Source organism: Sinohyriopsis cumingii, chromosome 6, assembly GCF_028554795.1.
Source record: "Sinohyriopsis cumingii isolate HCF-2022 chromosome 6, ASM2855479v2, whole genome shotgun sequence".
Lineage (NCBI taxonomy): Eukaryota > Metazoa > Mollusca > Bivalvia > Unionida > Unionidae > Sinohyriopsis > Sinohyriopsis cumingii.
In genome coordinates, this window is record NC_142966.1 from 131,800,276 (window position 1) to 131,815,504 (window position 15,229).

Consider the following 15,229-nt stretch of genomic DNA (forward strand, 5'->3'; position numbering starts at 1 on the left):
AAAACAACCCTTGTGGGTGTGGTGTGGAGAACGTGTGCCTAAAACGCAAATCGTCTTTTTCTGCCAAATCATCGTGGTGTATTGTGTCATCGGGGCAGCCATCGCCAATTTGAGTTTGCAACAAGGAGACAAACAATTGTGGACCATTTTATTGAGCAGTTGCATCGGTTACCTGCTTCCTAATCCCTCCCTGAAATTCACCTCGAACGGGAACCCCGGGAACCTTGTGTCCAGTGCCAGTGCCAGTCACCACTTCAATCACAACCAGAACCCCATTTTAGACGGAGACACGCCTCTGACGTCCAGTAACCCCTCGGACAGCCACAGAACTCTGGAATTATGAGTCACCAAAACCAATTTTACTTAACCTTACCCAGTGACAGTTCCATGGAGGTGTTTCCCAAGAACACGTTGTGCTGTTACACGGTCAAATTACCTCAAGCCATCCAGTTAGATCACGAAGCCCATTGGGAAGTGGCTTTAGTAGAAATGATTCACCCGACCCAAGTCCTCAATGTCCTTCCCAATCAAAATTTTTTTGATGTGGAAGTTCATGACAAGCAAATGCAACAGTGGATGGATAGCAATGTCAAATATGACAAGAAAACCCGTACACAAAAGTACACCACCTATCACTTGTTCATTCCCCCAGGCTGTTATTTTAGTGGTCAACATTTGGTCAGCACCATAACCTCCAGGTTTAATGTCGTGTTTCTGAAAGCTTTGGAGCATGTCAACAAAAATGTCACCATGGAGTACCACAAAGCAGCTCGTCGCTTCTTGATGAAATTTGAACGGAGTAAAATCCTGTCCATTTTATTTTGTCCTGAATTGTTTGACATGTTGGGCGGAGACATGGACATGAGAAAGACCATGATCAAGAAAAACGAATTACCCATCGTTTACGACAACGAGTCTTTTAGCAAGTTATTTCGTGCCCCGGTAGAACTGAACCAAGGACTGAATTTGATGTTCGTGTATTCCGATGTGGTGGAGTACAACGTGGTGGGACACACCTCCGTACCGTTACTGCGTGTCATTCCTTTCAAAGTGGATTCTGCCACGAACGCTGACGAGGAAGGTGGAAACACTTACCACGTCCACTGCGAATTTGTACATCCTCACTATTTGCCTGTCAGTAAGTCGTATTTGGACACGGTCAACATTGCTATAAAAGGAGATCTGGGACAAAATATTCCATTCACCAAAGGAAAAGTCACGGTGAAACTCCATTTTCGAAAACGGTTCTCTCACGACTCTTAAGTCATGTATCCAGTGTACCGAGGGGTTGCTCGACAGCTAGGACACGGCTTAGGAGATATGTTAAAATCGGCCTTTCGTTCGGTGGCCCCGGTGTTGAAACCGATGGTGACACGCGGATTGCACGCCTTGAAAGATGCGGCACTGACGCAAGGCAAAGAATTTCTCCAAAATGTCATCATCGACAAACAAAACCCTAAAGAAGCCTTCATGAGGGCAGGCAAAAATGTCTTGCTGCAAACGGGCAAAGACATTTTAGGCCAACGAGAAACACCTATAAATGCCCTGCACGCTACCGAGTCAGGCATTCAGCAAGGACAAGGCAGAAAGAGACGACGAAGAAAACACCCTTTCACCAGACTTCAAGCGAGAAAGGCCAAGAAAAGAAGAACCGTTCGAGACTTAGACGTTTTCGATTATTGAGAAAAGAGACAAAAAAATGATGCACCGAGAGTCTTGCGCTTGTTCCAAGACGGAACTGGATCTGTTTGCCATGCCCCCCACGATGATGACGATGCAAGAATCCCAGTGGGTGGAATTTCACCCCGTCTCCTCACTGACCGATTCCGCTCCCATCGAGTTTGAAATCAAAGGACAGCCCGAAGATTACATCGATCTGAATAGCAGTTACTTGTACCTGAAAGTCAAAATTCTAGATAAGACTGGAGGTGCTATAGACGATGAAGCAGTAGCTCCCGTCAACAATTTCATGCATTCCTTGTTCAGTGGAGTGGACTTGTATTTGAATAACAAACTGGTCAGTAGCAGCATGGATACTTACCCTTATCGTGCCTACCTGGAAAATCTCTTGACGTACGGAATAGATGCCAAGAACACTCATCTCAATGCCTGTGTGGTATGGGAAGCTGACGAACCTACCAAGTTTGAAATATTGGAAACTGATGAAAAGAAAGACAACAATGATGGATTTGTAGAACGAAGAAAGAGAATCACGGGAGCCGACACAAGTTTAGAACTGATGGATCGTTTGCATTTGGACATGTGGTTGCAAGAAAAGTATTTGCTGAACGGGGTGGATGTCCGCCTGAGACTGAATCGTAGCAGTGCCGCTTTCCATTTGATGGCTGATAGTGACGGTTACAAAACCAAAATCCTAGAAGCCAGATTCTACGTACGCCGTGTGGAAGTGTTACCTAAAGTGGGAAACGACATCAGTCAGACGTTGAGCAGAACGACCGCCAAGTATCCCATACGACGCGTGGAAGTGAAAACCTTCACCATTCCCAAGGGACAGCGATCCATGATCGAAGATCATCTGTTCCAAGGACAGTTACCCAAACGTTTGATCGTTGGTATCGTCGAGAATACAGCCTTCAACGGAGCTGCCGAAAAAAATCCTTTCTACTTTCAACACTTTGGCGTGTCCAAAATCGAAGTCAGTCGCGATGGCAAGACCTTGTGTACCCGACCTTTCGAACCTGACTTTAAAAAGAAGAATTACTTGAGATCGTACTTGTCCTTGTACGAAGCCACCGGACAGTTAGGAACCAATACCAGTCACGGTATTACGTACGAGGATTATGCAGGAGGCTACGCTTTGTGGGCTTTCGATTTCACTCCAGACCAAGGCAGCGACGAGGGACATTTCCACCCTATAAAATCCGGCCAGATTCGTGTGGAAATTCAGTTTAAAGACCGAGACCCTAATGAAACGGTGAACGTCATCCTGTATGCAGAATTCGATAATACCATAGAAATCAACAGTTTGAGAGAAGTCATCCTAGATTACTAGAAACCATGGAAGACTGTTATCCCTCTTTACCTAGTGGAGAAACTTTTAGTGTTGCATTGTTGTTAAAAAAATGTTAGAGTTGTTGTTGTTTAGTGTTAAGTGATTTTTGAATAAAAAATGTTGTGTTTTGAAAAAATTGTTTGATGATATATTGTTGGATTATTGTTAAAAATGTTAGAGTTGTTGTTTAGTGTTAAGTGATTTTTGAATAAAAAATGTTGTGTTTTGAAAAAAATTGTTTGATGTTATATTGTTGGATTATTGTTAAAAATGTTAGAGTTGTTGTTTAGTGTTAAGTGATTTTTGAATAAAAAATGTTGTGTTTTGAAAAAAATGCCTTTGTCTTTTGTTTAGCTATAAGAATGTTGGATTGATGCTCTTTCATTTCTTACTATCCCTCTCATGACACTCACTAAACGTTGCGACTCAAAAACCGTGTGGGGGATGTTTTCCTTCACGTCCGCGCTTTAACTTTAAGAACCGGGTTGTTTCCAGTCTAACCATCCATTGTCGACTCATCCTCCTAAGATGTGCTCCAGACTAGCTAAACTCAACGAAGCCTACGTGAATTTGCATAGGGTCAGACACAGTCTGATACCGAAGCAAGAAGAAATAGAGAATGTGAGAATGTTAAAAATCACTGAAGACCTGATAGAAGAGCTCTTCAGAGAAGAAATGAACAGGGAAAAAGAAGAATGGACAGAGAAGTACAGACTTCAGAGACAGCAGCAACAACAACAACAAGAGCAGCAGCAGCAGCAACCTGAACCTGACAGAGGCTTTGTCGATTGTCGTATCGACACCAAAGAGTTCTTCTTTTCTTTCCGAAGAAGCAGACCTATCGCCAGAAAGTCTATCCTCAGAGGACATCGCATTCTTAGAAACTAAAAAAAGAATGCCATAGCAAACAAAAAAACAGCCCTTTTCAGGGCTACCCCAATACTCTAGAAAAGAAATAACGATCGATTTGCCAATGTGTGTAGGTAGAGTAGTGTGAAAATAAACACTAACTCTTTTTTAAAAAATGTGAGGGTATGTGTTTGTGTGTTAGTAAGTGCTTAAGTAAGTTGGTATGAATAGTAGATTAAAATTATGTTTTTTTTGGTGTTTGAGGTGTATATTTGGAGTTAGATTGGATTGCTTTGCGTATGTGGATAGTCTAATGAAGTGATTTATAAAAAATTTTAAAATAGTGATGGGTAGCATAAAAAAGTGAGTGAGTGTTTCTTTTAGGTCCGCGCGTTGTTGTTTTTGGTCATGATGTAGGTAACATCAATTTTATGTTTTTTTAGGGGGATGTTTTCCTTCACGTCCGCGCTTTCACTATAAATTGAAACTCGCTGGGCAGTCTAGCTACCCTTGTTGATTGATCAACACCAAAAATGAACACGAGACTGTCTAAACTGTTGGAACTTCATGTGCATCTGGAATATGCCAGGCGCCTGTTGAATGAACTGGCCGCGGAAGCCATTGTGGAGGAGGGAAGGATAAGAGAGGAGGAGGAAAGAAGAAAAAAAGAAGAGGAGGAGAGAAGATATAAAGAAGAAGAGGAAAGAAGATACAAAGAGGAGGAGAGAAGAAACAAAGAAGAGGAGGAGGAGAAGGAAAAGAAGAGAAGAAGAATAAATTTCAGAATCCCAGAGAACGAAAATTGGGATTCTGAAGCGACATATCCTGCCTCTGCTCTCTCCCCCAAAAAAGTAAAAAGTAACTGGGGGATAAGATGTGTATGTGGCGCCAGGCCTGGAAGGTGCCACCATTAACCAGGTGTCCATGAAGTTCAAAAAAAACAGCCCTTTTCAGGGCTACCCAATACTCTAGAAAAGAAATAACCATCAATTTGCCAATGTGTAGGTAGAGTAGTGTGAATATAAACACTAACTCTTTTTTAAGATAGTGTGAGGGTATGTGTTTGTGTGTTTGTGTTTGTGTGTTTGTGTTTGTACCCGCTCACGTACGATTGTGTGGATAGTAGATTATGGATTTGTTTATTGTTTCTTAGCGTATGTGTTTGTGTGTTTGTGTTTGTGTTTGTGTGTTTGTGTTTGTGTGTTTGTGTTTGTACCCGCTCACGTACGATTGTGTGAATAGTAGATTATGGATTTGTTTATTGTTCTTAGCGTATGTGAAGAGTATAGTTTGGGTTTTGTAAGCGCTCACGTAAGATTGTGTGGATAGTAGATTATGGATTTTGTTTATTGTTTCTTAGCGTATGTGGAGAGTATAGTTTGGGTTTTTATTATATGAAATGAGAAAGTATAGTTTGGGTTTTATTATATGAAATGAAAAAGTAGGGGGATGTTTTCCTTCACGTTCGCGCGTTGTTTGGTCATGATCTAGGTAAGATCAATTTTACGTTTTAGGGGGATGTTTTCCTTCACGTACGCGCTTTAAGTATAAGAACCCACAGTATTCGTCGTTCAAACCATTCTGCAAAGAATAAAAAAAGAAGATGGCTTCTAACCAAATGGACAAAATACAAACATTACAAGACGTTTTAGACAACTTAGGAATGATGGAGCAGATGTTAATAAGACTGGTTGAAGACCATTATTCCTATAGTCCCCATCGTGTAAAGATGGAAATTAATAACTTAAAAAAGGTAAAGGACAAGATTAGTGGTGTCATGAAAGAGATAAAGGAGGAGAAGGAGGATGAAGAGGAAAGAATAAGAATAAGCAAATGGAACGAAAAGATTGAAAAAGAAGAAGAAAATGAGAAGAGGAAGAAAGAAGAGGAGGAAGAGAAGAAGAAGAAAGAAGAGCAGGAGAAAAAGAAAGAGAAGAAGAGAAAGAGTGTTGGAGATGAAATAAGAACTTGGTGGAGAAAAAGAAGAAATTAGAAGCAGAAGAAGAAAACCCAAAGGCCCTTTTCAGGGCCAGCCATATTTCTCGAAAAGAGATAGCCTTTCCATTGCCTACCCCTTTTTTAAAATTTAAATTTAAATTTAAATTTAAATTTAAAAAAATTTAAAAAAAAAAAAAAAAATCCCAAAAGCCCAAACTCTATTCCCCATGTTAATTTCCCTTGTCCCTAGACAGACCCAAACTCTATGTTAAATTCCCATTGTCCCTAAAGTGACCCACGATTTCTCTCCATGTTAAATTTCCATTGTCCCTAATCTGACCCAGGGGTCTTTTTAATGCTAAGTCCCATTGTCCCTAATGTGCCCCACTTAACTACTGCTACGTTCAATACAGACAAAGTCCACAGCATTGATACAACTTAAGGAGTTCCACGTTACAGACGTGTATTAATAGTAGAATAGTTCATAGTTCGGCTATAAGTCCAGTTTATATATTTATGCTAAATGTTAAGTATAGACTCGTTTACATCGCTAATTATTATATTAGCGAAACTCTTGATAACAACTGTAAAAGATCGGGATAATACTTTCAAATTCAAACATCTTTGTTCTAAAAACATCAGAAAAAAAGAATCTTCGATACAAACAAGGGTAAATATATTTTAACACCTATTATTGTAAAGAAATTTTATTTTGTGGGTTTTTATTATAATGTTATTGATATGTTTTTGAAATGATATATGATTTACTCCTCAATTAAAACAATTTAGGGCGGCTAAATTTTTAAATGGGGGAGGTGGGGATGATGTTAATTCATTTTACAGGCAAGGACGACTTCTTCTCGAATGCTACAAGCTGATCACGGTTACATGCTCCTTGTGTACACAAGAATCAAGGCTAAAAATTCAATGCTTAATTGTTTTAAACATAAGTTTTATGATTCTTTATGTAATTGAAGGAGTCTGAATAGAAAGAGCGTCAATAGGAAATTATGTTTGTAGGTGTGGTAGGTTTTCAAGTTAGTTATTTAAAAATACATGTAGCAATTAACGATTAGATATTAGGAACTACCTAAAGTATATTTACTAACGATACTAGTTATAATTAGGTTACATATTTAATAACTATATGATTAGTAATGTGCACAAAGAAAGCAATTTACGTTTACAAAAACATACAGCTTATTCATTTTACTGAAAAATAGAGTGGAAGAACAGGCAGGAAATGTCTCTCAATGTTTTTATTGGCAAATTAACTTCACTTTTCTTTTTTAAAACCTCACCCCTAATAGTTCTTTATACTAGTTCCACTTAGAAAATTGTGATTCTGTCATTTTTTGTTGTACTTCTAACAGGTTTCAGTGCCGTATCTTCGAGGGTCTTAAAGGAAAATTTACTATTTACTAGCTTAATTAACCTCTTGTGATACTACCTCCACTACTGCTACTACTACTACAAACTACTATCGCTACCACTAATACTACTAATAATAATAATCACCACTATTGTTGGAAAGTATGGAAAGCCAGATTCCACAATGAAGTATCCCTTTTGGGTACTAGAAGTTTTCAGGGTTGTGCCAATTAGTTATTAAATAATGGCAATGAATTTGAATTAACGGAACAATTAGCAACTCGTGTCTCTGTTATAATTAAAACTCAGATATATTCCTCTTTTTCTTCATATTTACTTCGTATCTTTTTAAATGTCACTCTTATATCCATCAACTTCACACTCCGAAAACTTTATTTGCTTTAATATAAAAATACATATAAATTTAAATTACAGCGATGCAAGATGCGGTGAAAATGCAGTCTTACAAAATTAGTGTTGTAGTAGAGTTGACACAGCTATTTCAGCTCAAAGTTTTCCTGCAAATGTGTATTATTTTGTACTCACTCCATGTCGATGAAAACGCGGAGATTTATTTATTCGGGTCAATGTGCTATCTGCTTATTCTAAATTGGCGTTTTAATCTCTTTTAAACGAACGATAAAAGTAAATCACACACATAAACGCCTCTTTAGTTGCCCGATTATCTAACTTTATCGTTTAAGATGGAGGAAACAGGAGCGATCCTAAAAGATGTGTCTGCAAGAAAATACAACAATCTACATTATGAAGGATTGCGAAAGACAAGAAAGGAGCTGACTTGGGCATTATCAGAAGTACGTGTGAAAAAATCAGATGTAAATTCCATTGAAGAATTATTGAATATCATATGGTCATTTTTCGAGGACACAAGCGATAAGAGTACAAGGCTTCGGTTGCATATCCATGCAGAGCACGCCATGCAAGCATACGAATCTTTAAATGAAGATTTGAGTAGGTATAAAGAAAAACAGGTAAGTTATAGTAAAGGGGTGCGGTGGGGGAATCAGTATCATCTTTTGATATTTTCACTCAACCAATGTAAGGCAAATATGATACGTTCTTAAGGTTGTCATTAATGTATGACAGAAATAACCAAAATCATTTACAATGATAGTTTTAAACATGGAAACCTTCAATCATGCAACAAGTAGAAAAATACGACTGAATTAAAAAAAAATATAATAAAGGAAACTTTCACGAGTCGTGCTGATAGCATTATAGTCTCAGATTTTGTTTCATACTCTATTCTTACAATCTTGTCACTTAGATAACTTGTGTAAGTATTAGTACTGACTTTGAAGCAACAGTTCATTCACGTACTATCTGAACATCTCTCTTCACAAATGTTACGGTTGAACTAAAATATTATCGCAGCAAAATCAAACATGAATTGGTTTGCCCGTAAGATATCTGCAAATATTTTAGCTTTTAAATTGCTGGAAGGACATAATTTAATAATTGTTTCAAGTTTCATTACGATCGTTGTAGAAGAGTTCTTATCCGTCTGTTGCAAGCGGCCAAAGTGCGTAAAGGTCCCGCGAATTCACCCACAACGAAAACAACAGTCGTTGGTATGCCTGGATTGTCTTGGGAAAGAGCGAGAAATGAATCTAATCTGCTTGCTGGGACATATGAATCTAGCCAACGGCATGTAGGAAAAACTAGAAGAGAGTCAAACAAAACAGTTGTTAAGCAAACTGGTAAAGTTATAACGAGAAACTCAGAAGAAAGCTGTGTCAGGTCGAATGATGCAGGTACAGTAAACAAAAAGAAGTTTTATGTGCTTCTTAAGAATATTATATAAAAACTCCTTAAAGTAAAAGGAAACAATGAAACATTGGAACTATAGTTTGAATTAGCTAAGATGTTTAACAAGTGATTGAGTGTTCATAATGAAGGTAATAATACTGTTTCAGTGCTTCAACACGCCTTCCGACCTAATAATGTGTGCAAATCTGTTAAGTTAGAAATAGAGAACCTGACGCTAATCCTAACGTTCAAGTTAGCAGTTTTCACGTGCCATGTTAAGTAATACATGCAAACGTCTTTAGCAATGTTGTAATAATATTTTGGCATTTAAGTTTTAACATGCGAGTTTGAAAGATGAGAAATGTCAAACCGTTCACTATTTGTGTTCTCCGGATCATGTTTCTATTACCTAACAATAAAAATTATTTTAATTCTATCCTCAGAATTACACAGTATTTGGTAGATCCATTTAAGGGTATTCTTCATCTAGCCTAATTTAAGGGATAATTATCAGATACTAATGAGAATGCACTCGTTGAGATTTTCTTATATATGTTCGTATCGAGTAATATTCGCTTCTGTATTGATTTTAGTGATTCTGATACATTTTCAGAGGAAAACGTGAGTGAAGAAATATCTCAAGGACAGGAAGGAAAAACTGCATAAGTAAAGAGGGAGAAACACGTTAATTTTAGTGATAAATTATATGTATCCTCAATTATATCTACACATTTGCCTTTGTTGAGAAGTGAAGATCACTCGAAATAGCTAATGATTTGCATTCTGGTAAATCCCGGATTGAAAAGAATAAACAGGACGATTCTACTGACGTTGTGGGAACGAAACATAATGAGGAAACATACCTTGTTATTAGAGACATTACACCTCTGTCATCCTTGGGGGATTCAACCAGAAGCAGCCGGGTTCCATTGGAGAAGAGAACTACGAACAATAGCGGACCCAAATTAACTGAACAAGACAAAAAAACCAATGACTGATACTCTAGAAGTGTCTTCGGCACAGCGGTAAGCTTTTTCACTATAGTAAATATTTTTTGTGCAAATTTTATAAGCTTATACTTTAACAATGTCTACGAAAAATATATATATATATATATATATATATATATATATATATATATATATATATATATATATATATATATATATATATATATATATATATATATATATATTCACTAATTTGCCGTTGAAACTTTAGGCGAATTCTTGTCACTGTATAAGAAAGAATGAATAATATTCATCGCAGCTTTATTACATAGATGTACATACATATAACACAAATTTTTGTTTGACTTAAACGTTAAATCCTAATCGAACCATGAAGGCATATATTTTGTTCGATTCAAAATTTCAGACTATCAGATAACGGTGAAGAAAGCGATGTGCACAGTGACAAAGTAAAACGTCTCACTATTATCAAACCGGAGGTCTCAAATCTGAAGAAAGGGTTTTCACAGCTTTATCAGAGCCAATGGATGGATGCCTTTGTGGAGCTGTCCGAGAGAGTACCGTCCGAGGAGGAAATAATTTCTAAATTACTGAATATTGTAATGGCAATGTAATATATATATATATATATATATATATATATATATATATATATATATATATATATATATATATATATATATATATATATATATATATATGAAGAAGATAAACCAATCATCTTATGGTAATTGTGCGCGTGCGGGATTTTATATAATCAGTTACTATCTTTGTCATTTAGAAACATACTACAAAACAAGAGATAGCAAACAATTAAAATGTATCTGTCGCAAAGAAATATTGACTTCATTACTAAAATAAGATAAACTTACAGCTTATGCGTAAATGTCACTCTCATAATGCATAATCATAGATAAAAAGAGAAAATATGTATACACATTCAGTATCAATCGCATTGGTGCAGTTTTTTTCTGCATACTTTGTTTGTGCGAATGTTAACTTAACTGTTATCTACATTAATGTTGTTCTTTTCAGTACGCATTTCAGTATTGTGAAAAGACAGCGAAGAGACAGATGAAAAACCTCGAAGCTGCATTTAAGAGAGAAATTTTGTTTCCAAATGTTTCTAAAGTTGTCACACAGGTTCATACATTTTGATATATTTCGTAGTTAAGGTTCTTCAATATGCATCAAACAGCATCCACACCATGAGATGTCATGACACATTTATGTACAATATTGCTTTCAATGAAAAAGAATTATTAAAAAAATCGTCCTGGAGGAAACAAAAGCCACTTTGGGTAGGAGTTTTGTTGCCATAGTTATTTATCGTTTTCGCTTTAGTTGGAAGTTTGACTACTTTAGTTTTAGCAACGCCAGACCTCATGATTTGATCTATCAAAGTATCGTGTCGCGTCTTTTTAAGCTGTTCCTGTTTATTGCGACGTAATAAGATTTAGTATCTCTTAGCGGGTCATACTTGTATGACATTCTGATAAATCAAACAAACTACAGCTTGCAGAATCCTAAAAGTGAATCGTCTTATATTCTACACAAATATATCCGATATTTTTAAATAGGCACAAGGTAGACCTATATCAAAAGTTGAGCATTTTAGAAAATAATACAGAAAATATTAGTATCGTACAAGACTATACTATTATCTGTCTTACTCAGTGACACAACTTAAAATTATTATGTGGTTTCGTTTCAAAATGAGAGAGAACTGCGACAACACTAACATATTCACTCAACGGCTTAAAATGGGCAGTAAGACGAAATTGAACTGCTCCAATCATTTCTTGTATCCGCTGTTTAACTTGTCAGATAGAACTGAGAATACCACAACACGTCCCTCAAATGGACATTGTCAGACCATGCTACGACGCTGCTGTGGAAGTGGATTCAGATAATGCTTTGATAGAATATCAAAAGACCTTACACTGGATTGAACAAATAAATAAATAAATAAATATATATATATATATATATATATATATATATATATATATATATATATATATATATATATATATATATATAAACTTACTGGACATCAATCCGCAATAACAAACACAATGCATCAAGTCCATCTTACATGGAAACATGATACATGTTAATGATAAACAAATAAGATCAATACTTTCAGATAATTAGAACTTTATTATCATTGTAAAGTAGCAACAAAACAAATAGGTGAAATGCCATGAGTCATAAACCTATCTGGTAGATTTTACCAAGTCTAATGTACAGAATTAGGCAATAACATTCGTTAACACTGCATTGTTAAGTCGTCGTTTTACGATTGACAATACATCAAACAGCGCTGATGAAACCAATAATGTTTTACACATGAAGGTCCACCTTTGAATACTGAAGTTTTTATCGTTCAAAAGAGAGCAAATATATCTTATCAGATTTTGAGAGAACGTGTGTGTGTGTGTGTGACATGGATTTTTAACGTAGCTTTAACAATTGTCCAGTCATATCGCTAAGATGTATGCAGTGTGGCAGTTTATAGTGATGTCTAGCACTGGGGCATCATGACTCCGACATGTATCACGACGTCCCACCCAGTCACATTATCCTGACACCACACCGACCAGTCCTAACACTAAGCTCTTCATGCTGAGCGGCAAGCGAGGCAGCGATTAGTAGCATTTATGTCTTTGATATGTTTGGGTCCGGGTTCGAACCCACGACCTCCCGCATCCGAGGCGGACGCTCTAACCACTGGGCCGCCGGAGCGGTAATATTTTGAGAGAAAGAGAACAACATTTTTCTCATCGGAATTTTAAAAAGTCTCTGTGGCATTAGTGTTCGTTAAATATGTACCTAGGAAAACAATGCAATAATAATAAATGAATCAAGTTATGTGCAAAGATACAACACAAAATATCAAATCTGTATCACTAAATGTGATATATATATATATATATATATATATATATATATATATATATATATATATATATATATATATATATATATATATATATATATATATATAATTTGCGTTGAAAGATCAAAGAAGATACACTGTTGATATTAATGTCTTTGGAATAATGTTTGTTGTATGAAATGATACATACACGATTACACGATTCAAGCTTTAAAAAATAACATTATTTCAGGGGAATGATGAGAAAGTGAATTCTTTTGACCCCCTAGCTAATGCTTTATTAACGCTAAGAAACCTACGGTAAGAAGTAGCTCATACATCGTTACCGGCATTGATACCGGTAAGTGCCCAGTCTTCCATTCCTATCCTACAATAAAAACAAGAAAAGGTTGATTCTTTCGTAAAGGAGGTGGAATCGGTGTAACCATCATTCATATTTCTTGCGATAAACGTAAGATAGAAATAGACTGGTGCATACTTATTTTTTTTTTTATCTGCTTTTGGATTCAGTATTAATTGAGCAGTAATTGTACAAGTAGTCTCGGCCATTTTCAACCATACAATAATTACTTTTCTTAAAAGCTACGTTTTCTGATTGCAGTTAAACATGTCGTTCAGTAAAAACCAAGAAAAGACCATGCCAGTACTTGTCAATTTGTTTAATTTCAAAATGACATGTAAACAGTTTATTCATATTTAAACATAACTAGCTGTTGCCTTAAAACTTCAGTTTTACTTCATTACGTAAAATGTGTTATATTGAGGTCGATTGACCGACGAGACATTCACATGAAATGCAGTCGACAGTGACAGTGGCTACGTAATTGTTTAGGGGTATGTGGTGCTTTTCTGTGTCAGCTAAAAGTGTTTTCTTTCTTACTTTTTCCCTTACATTTCGTATTTTCTACAATTCAAATAGTTTAACTTTGTCTTACGTCATCATATTTTAAACGTCTTTGCAGATGGTTGTCAGGCACATAGAAAAGAATATCGTATCACCTGTTAACCAAAACAGTAGACTCTTCCAGTACATTGAACAATGTGTCGAACTTACTTGGTTGATGTGTATTCAAGATTCTCCGATGTACTTGTTTAAATGTGTACCAGACATAGCACATCAAGACAAATTCAGATCATACACGCGATCGCGTCCTATTGTGAAATATTGTGTGTGGCCGTGTTTATATCTACATGCAGGCGGACCACTGTTAGATGAAGGAATCGCTCAGATGCAATAACTGATTTTTTATTGTACAAAACAAAATAAATTTAATTATAAATATTCATGTTGCATGTTGTTTCTTCCCTGTGTGTATATATATATATATATATATATATATATATATATATATATATATATATATATAATTTTCTATCTTGAGACTATCTATCTATCTATCTATGCTCCTAAATGGCGACATTTTATATTTTTAAAAAATTCAGAAATAAGATGTCCTGAATACAGGGATCGCAGAGAAAAAATGATGAGTCAGGTACTCTCCGCTTTCGTCTACCGTACCTGAGAAGCATCAGCAGGATAGAGTATCATTTCTCCTGCACCCTTTCCTGCTATTATAGTTCTTGTTAGCGTATGCGTGAACGTTATGCTTAGTTTATCTGATTCTGTTTTATGCGCGTCGTGAACTGAATGGTTGTATTCATTGTGAAACAGCTCTGCTCATGACAGGAAGAATGATGTCATAGTCACCAGTCTTGTTCGCTACAGTGACTACATTTAGTGCCTTCACTTTTGACTCAGTCATGAAACGATGCGTATATTCGTTTAACATGGCACTACTTACATAATAAAAAAGGAGGTACCTCTGACCTACATTGTATGCTCCAGGATCTTTCCAAAGAAAATTAAGTAAAGAGCGATAAATGTATAATTTTTGGGAACGCCTTAAACAATGATATTTTATAGAATTGTATATGTGTATCTCTACTGGTTTTTGTTGTTTGTTGCTTTTTAATTGACTGTATAGCTAAAATGTTGGTATTATTGCCAAACTCGTAAATACAATTGTTGACTTTGGATACAAATTGTGGTATACATTAAGACAAACGTTTTCAAGGGTTATGATATAAATAAGCATTTATTCTAAGGATAAAGACCATACTCTTATGAACCTTATCAATTTGGCAAAAGAAAGATTATATCTACCTATATCCTTAAGAACTGTGAATATCTTAATAACAGATGAACGGATTTCATAAATCTTGCATGATCGGATCCGTTGGAATGTTCAATGTAGAAAAAATGTCGGTGGAAATAATGTTCTTTGGTGATGTTCCCATCTTTTTTTCAACCTGTAGTTCAATTACATAATTACCACTGATATATATATATATATATATATATATATATATATATATATATATATATATATATATATATATATATATATATATATA

At 35.9% G+C, this 15,229-nt stretch overlaps 2 protein-coding genes across 5 annotated transcripts in view; both read left to right on the forward strand.

The window, feature by feature from the left end:
• LOC149797989 (uncharacterized) overlaps window positions 1-9,960 on the forward strand; it is a 31,385-nt gene extending 21,425 nt beyond the window's left edge. For all 3 annotated transcript variants that reach the window (XM_089960516.1, XM_089960519.1, XM_089960517.1), the window contains 3 exons: window positions 7,876-8,163; window positions 8,681-8,946; window positions 9,555-9,960. The gene's annotated coding sequence lies outside the window, so the exon portion shown is untranslated. The remainder of the gene's footprint in view (window positions 1-7,875; window positions 8,164-8,680; window positions 8,947-9,554) is intronic.
• A 363-nt stretch (window positions 9,961-10,323) lies between these two features.
• Window positions 10,324-14,056, forward strand: LOC149797990 (uncharacterized). 2 transcript variants are annotated; one of them, XM_089960521.1, is made up of 4 exons: window positions 10,324-10,511; window positions 10,948-11,055; window positions 13,047-13,154; window positions 13,777-14,056. In XM_089960521.1, exons 1-3 carry the CDS (start codon window positions 10,440-10,442, stop codon window positions 13,116-13,118), a joined length of 252 nt encoding a protein of 83 aa, XP_089816647.1. In that variant the 5' UTR covers window positions 10,324-10,439; the 3' UTR covers window positions 13,119-13,154; window positions 13,777-14,056. The 2 variants fall into 2 exon arrangements, with proteins under 2 accessions (XP_089816647.1, XP_089816646.1); XM_089960520.1 differs by lacking the exon at window positions 13,047-13,154.
• Window positions 14,057-15,229: the final 1,173 nt, after the last annotated feature.

What these genes read in the sequence shown, in the direction of transcription:
- LOC149797990 (XM_089960520.1), top strand. Translation starts at nt 10,440, where the DNA reads ATGGATGCCTTTGTGGAGCTGTCCGAGAGAGTACCGTCCGAGGAGGAA. An exon ending in TTTCTAAATTACTGAATATT is followed by an intron (nt 10,512 to 10,947) that starts GTAATGGCAATG and finishes TGTTCTTTTCAG; the next exon opens with TACGCATTTCAGTATTGTGA. An exon ending in TTTCTAAAGTTGTCACACAG is followed by an intron (nt 11,056 to 13,776) that starts GTTCATACATTT and finishes ACGTCTTTGCAG; the next exon opens with ATGGTTGTCAGGCACATAGA.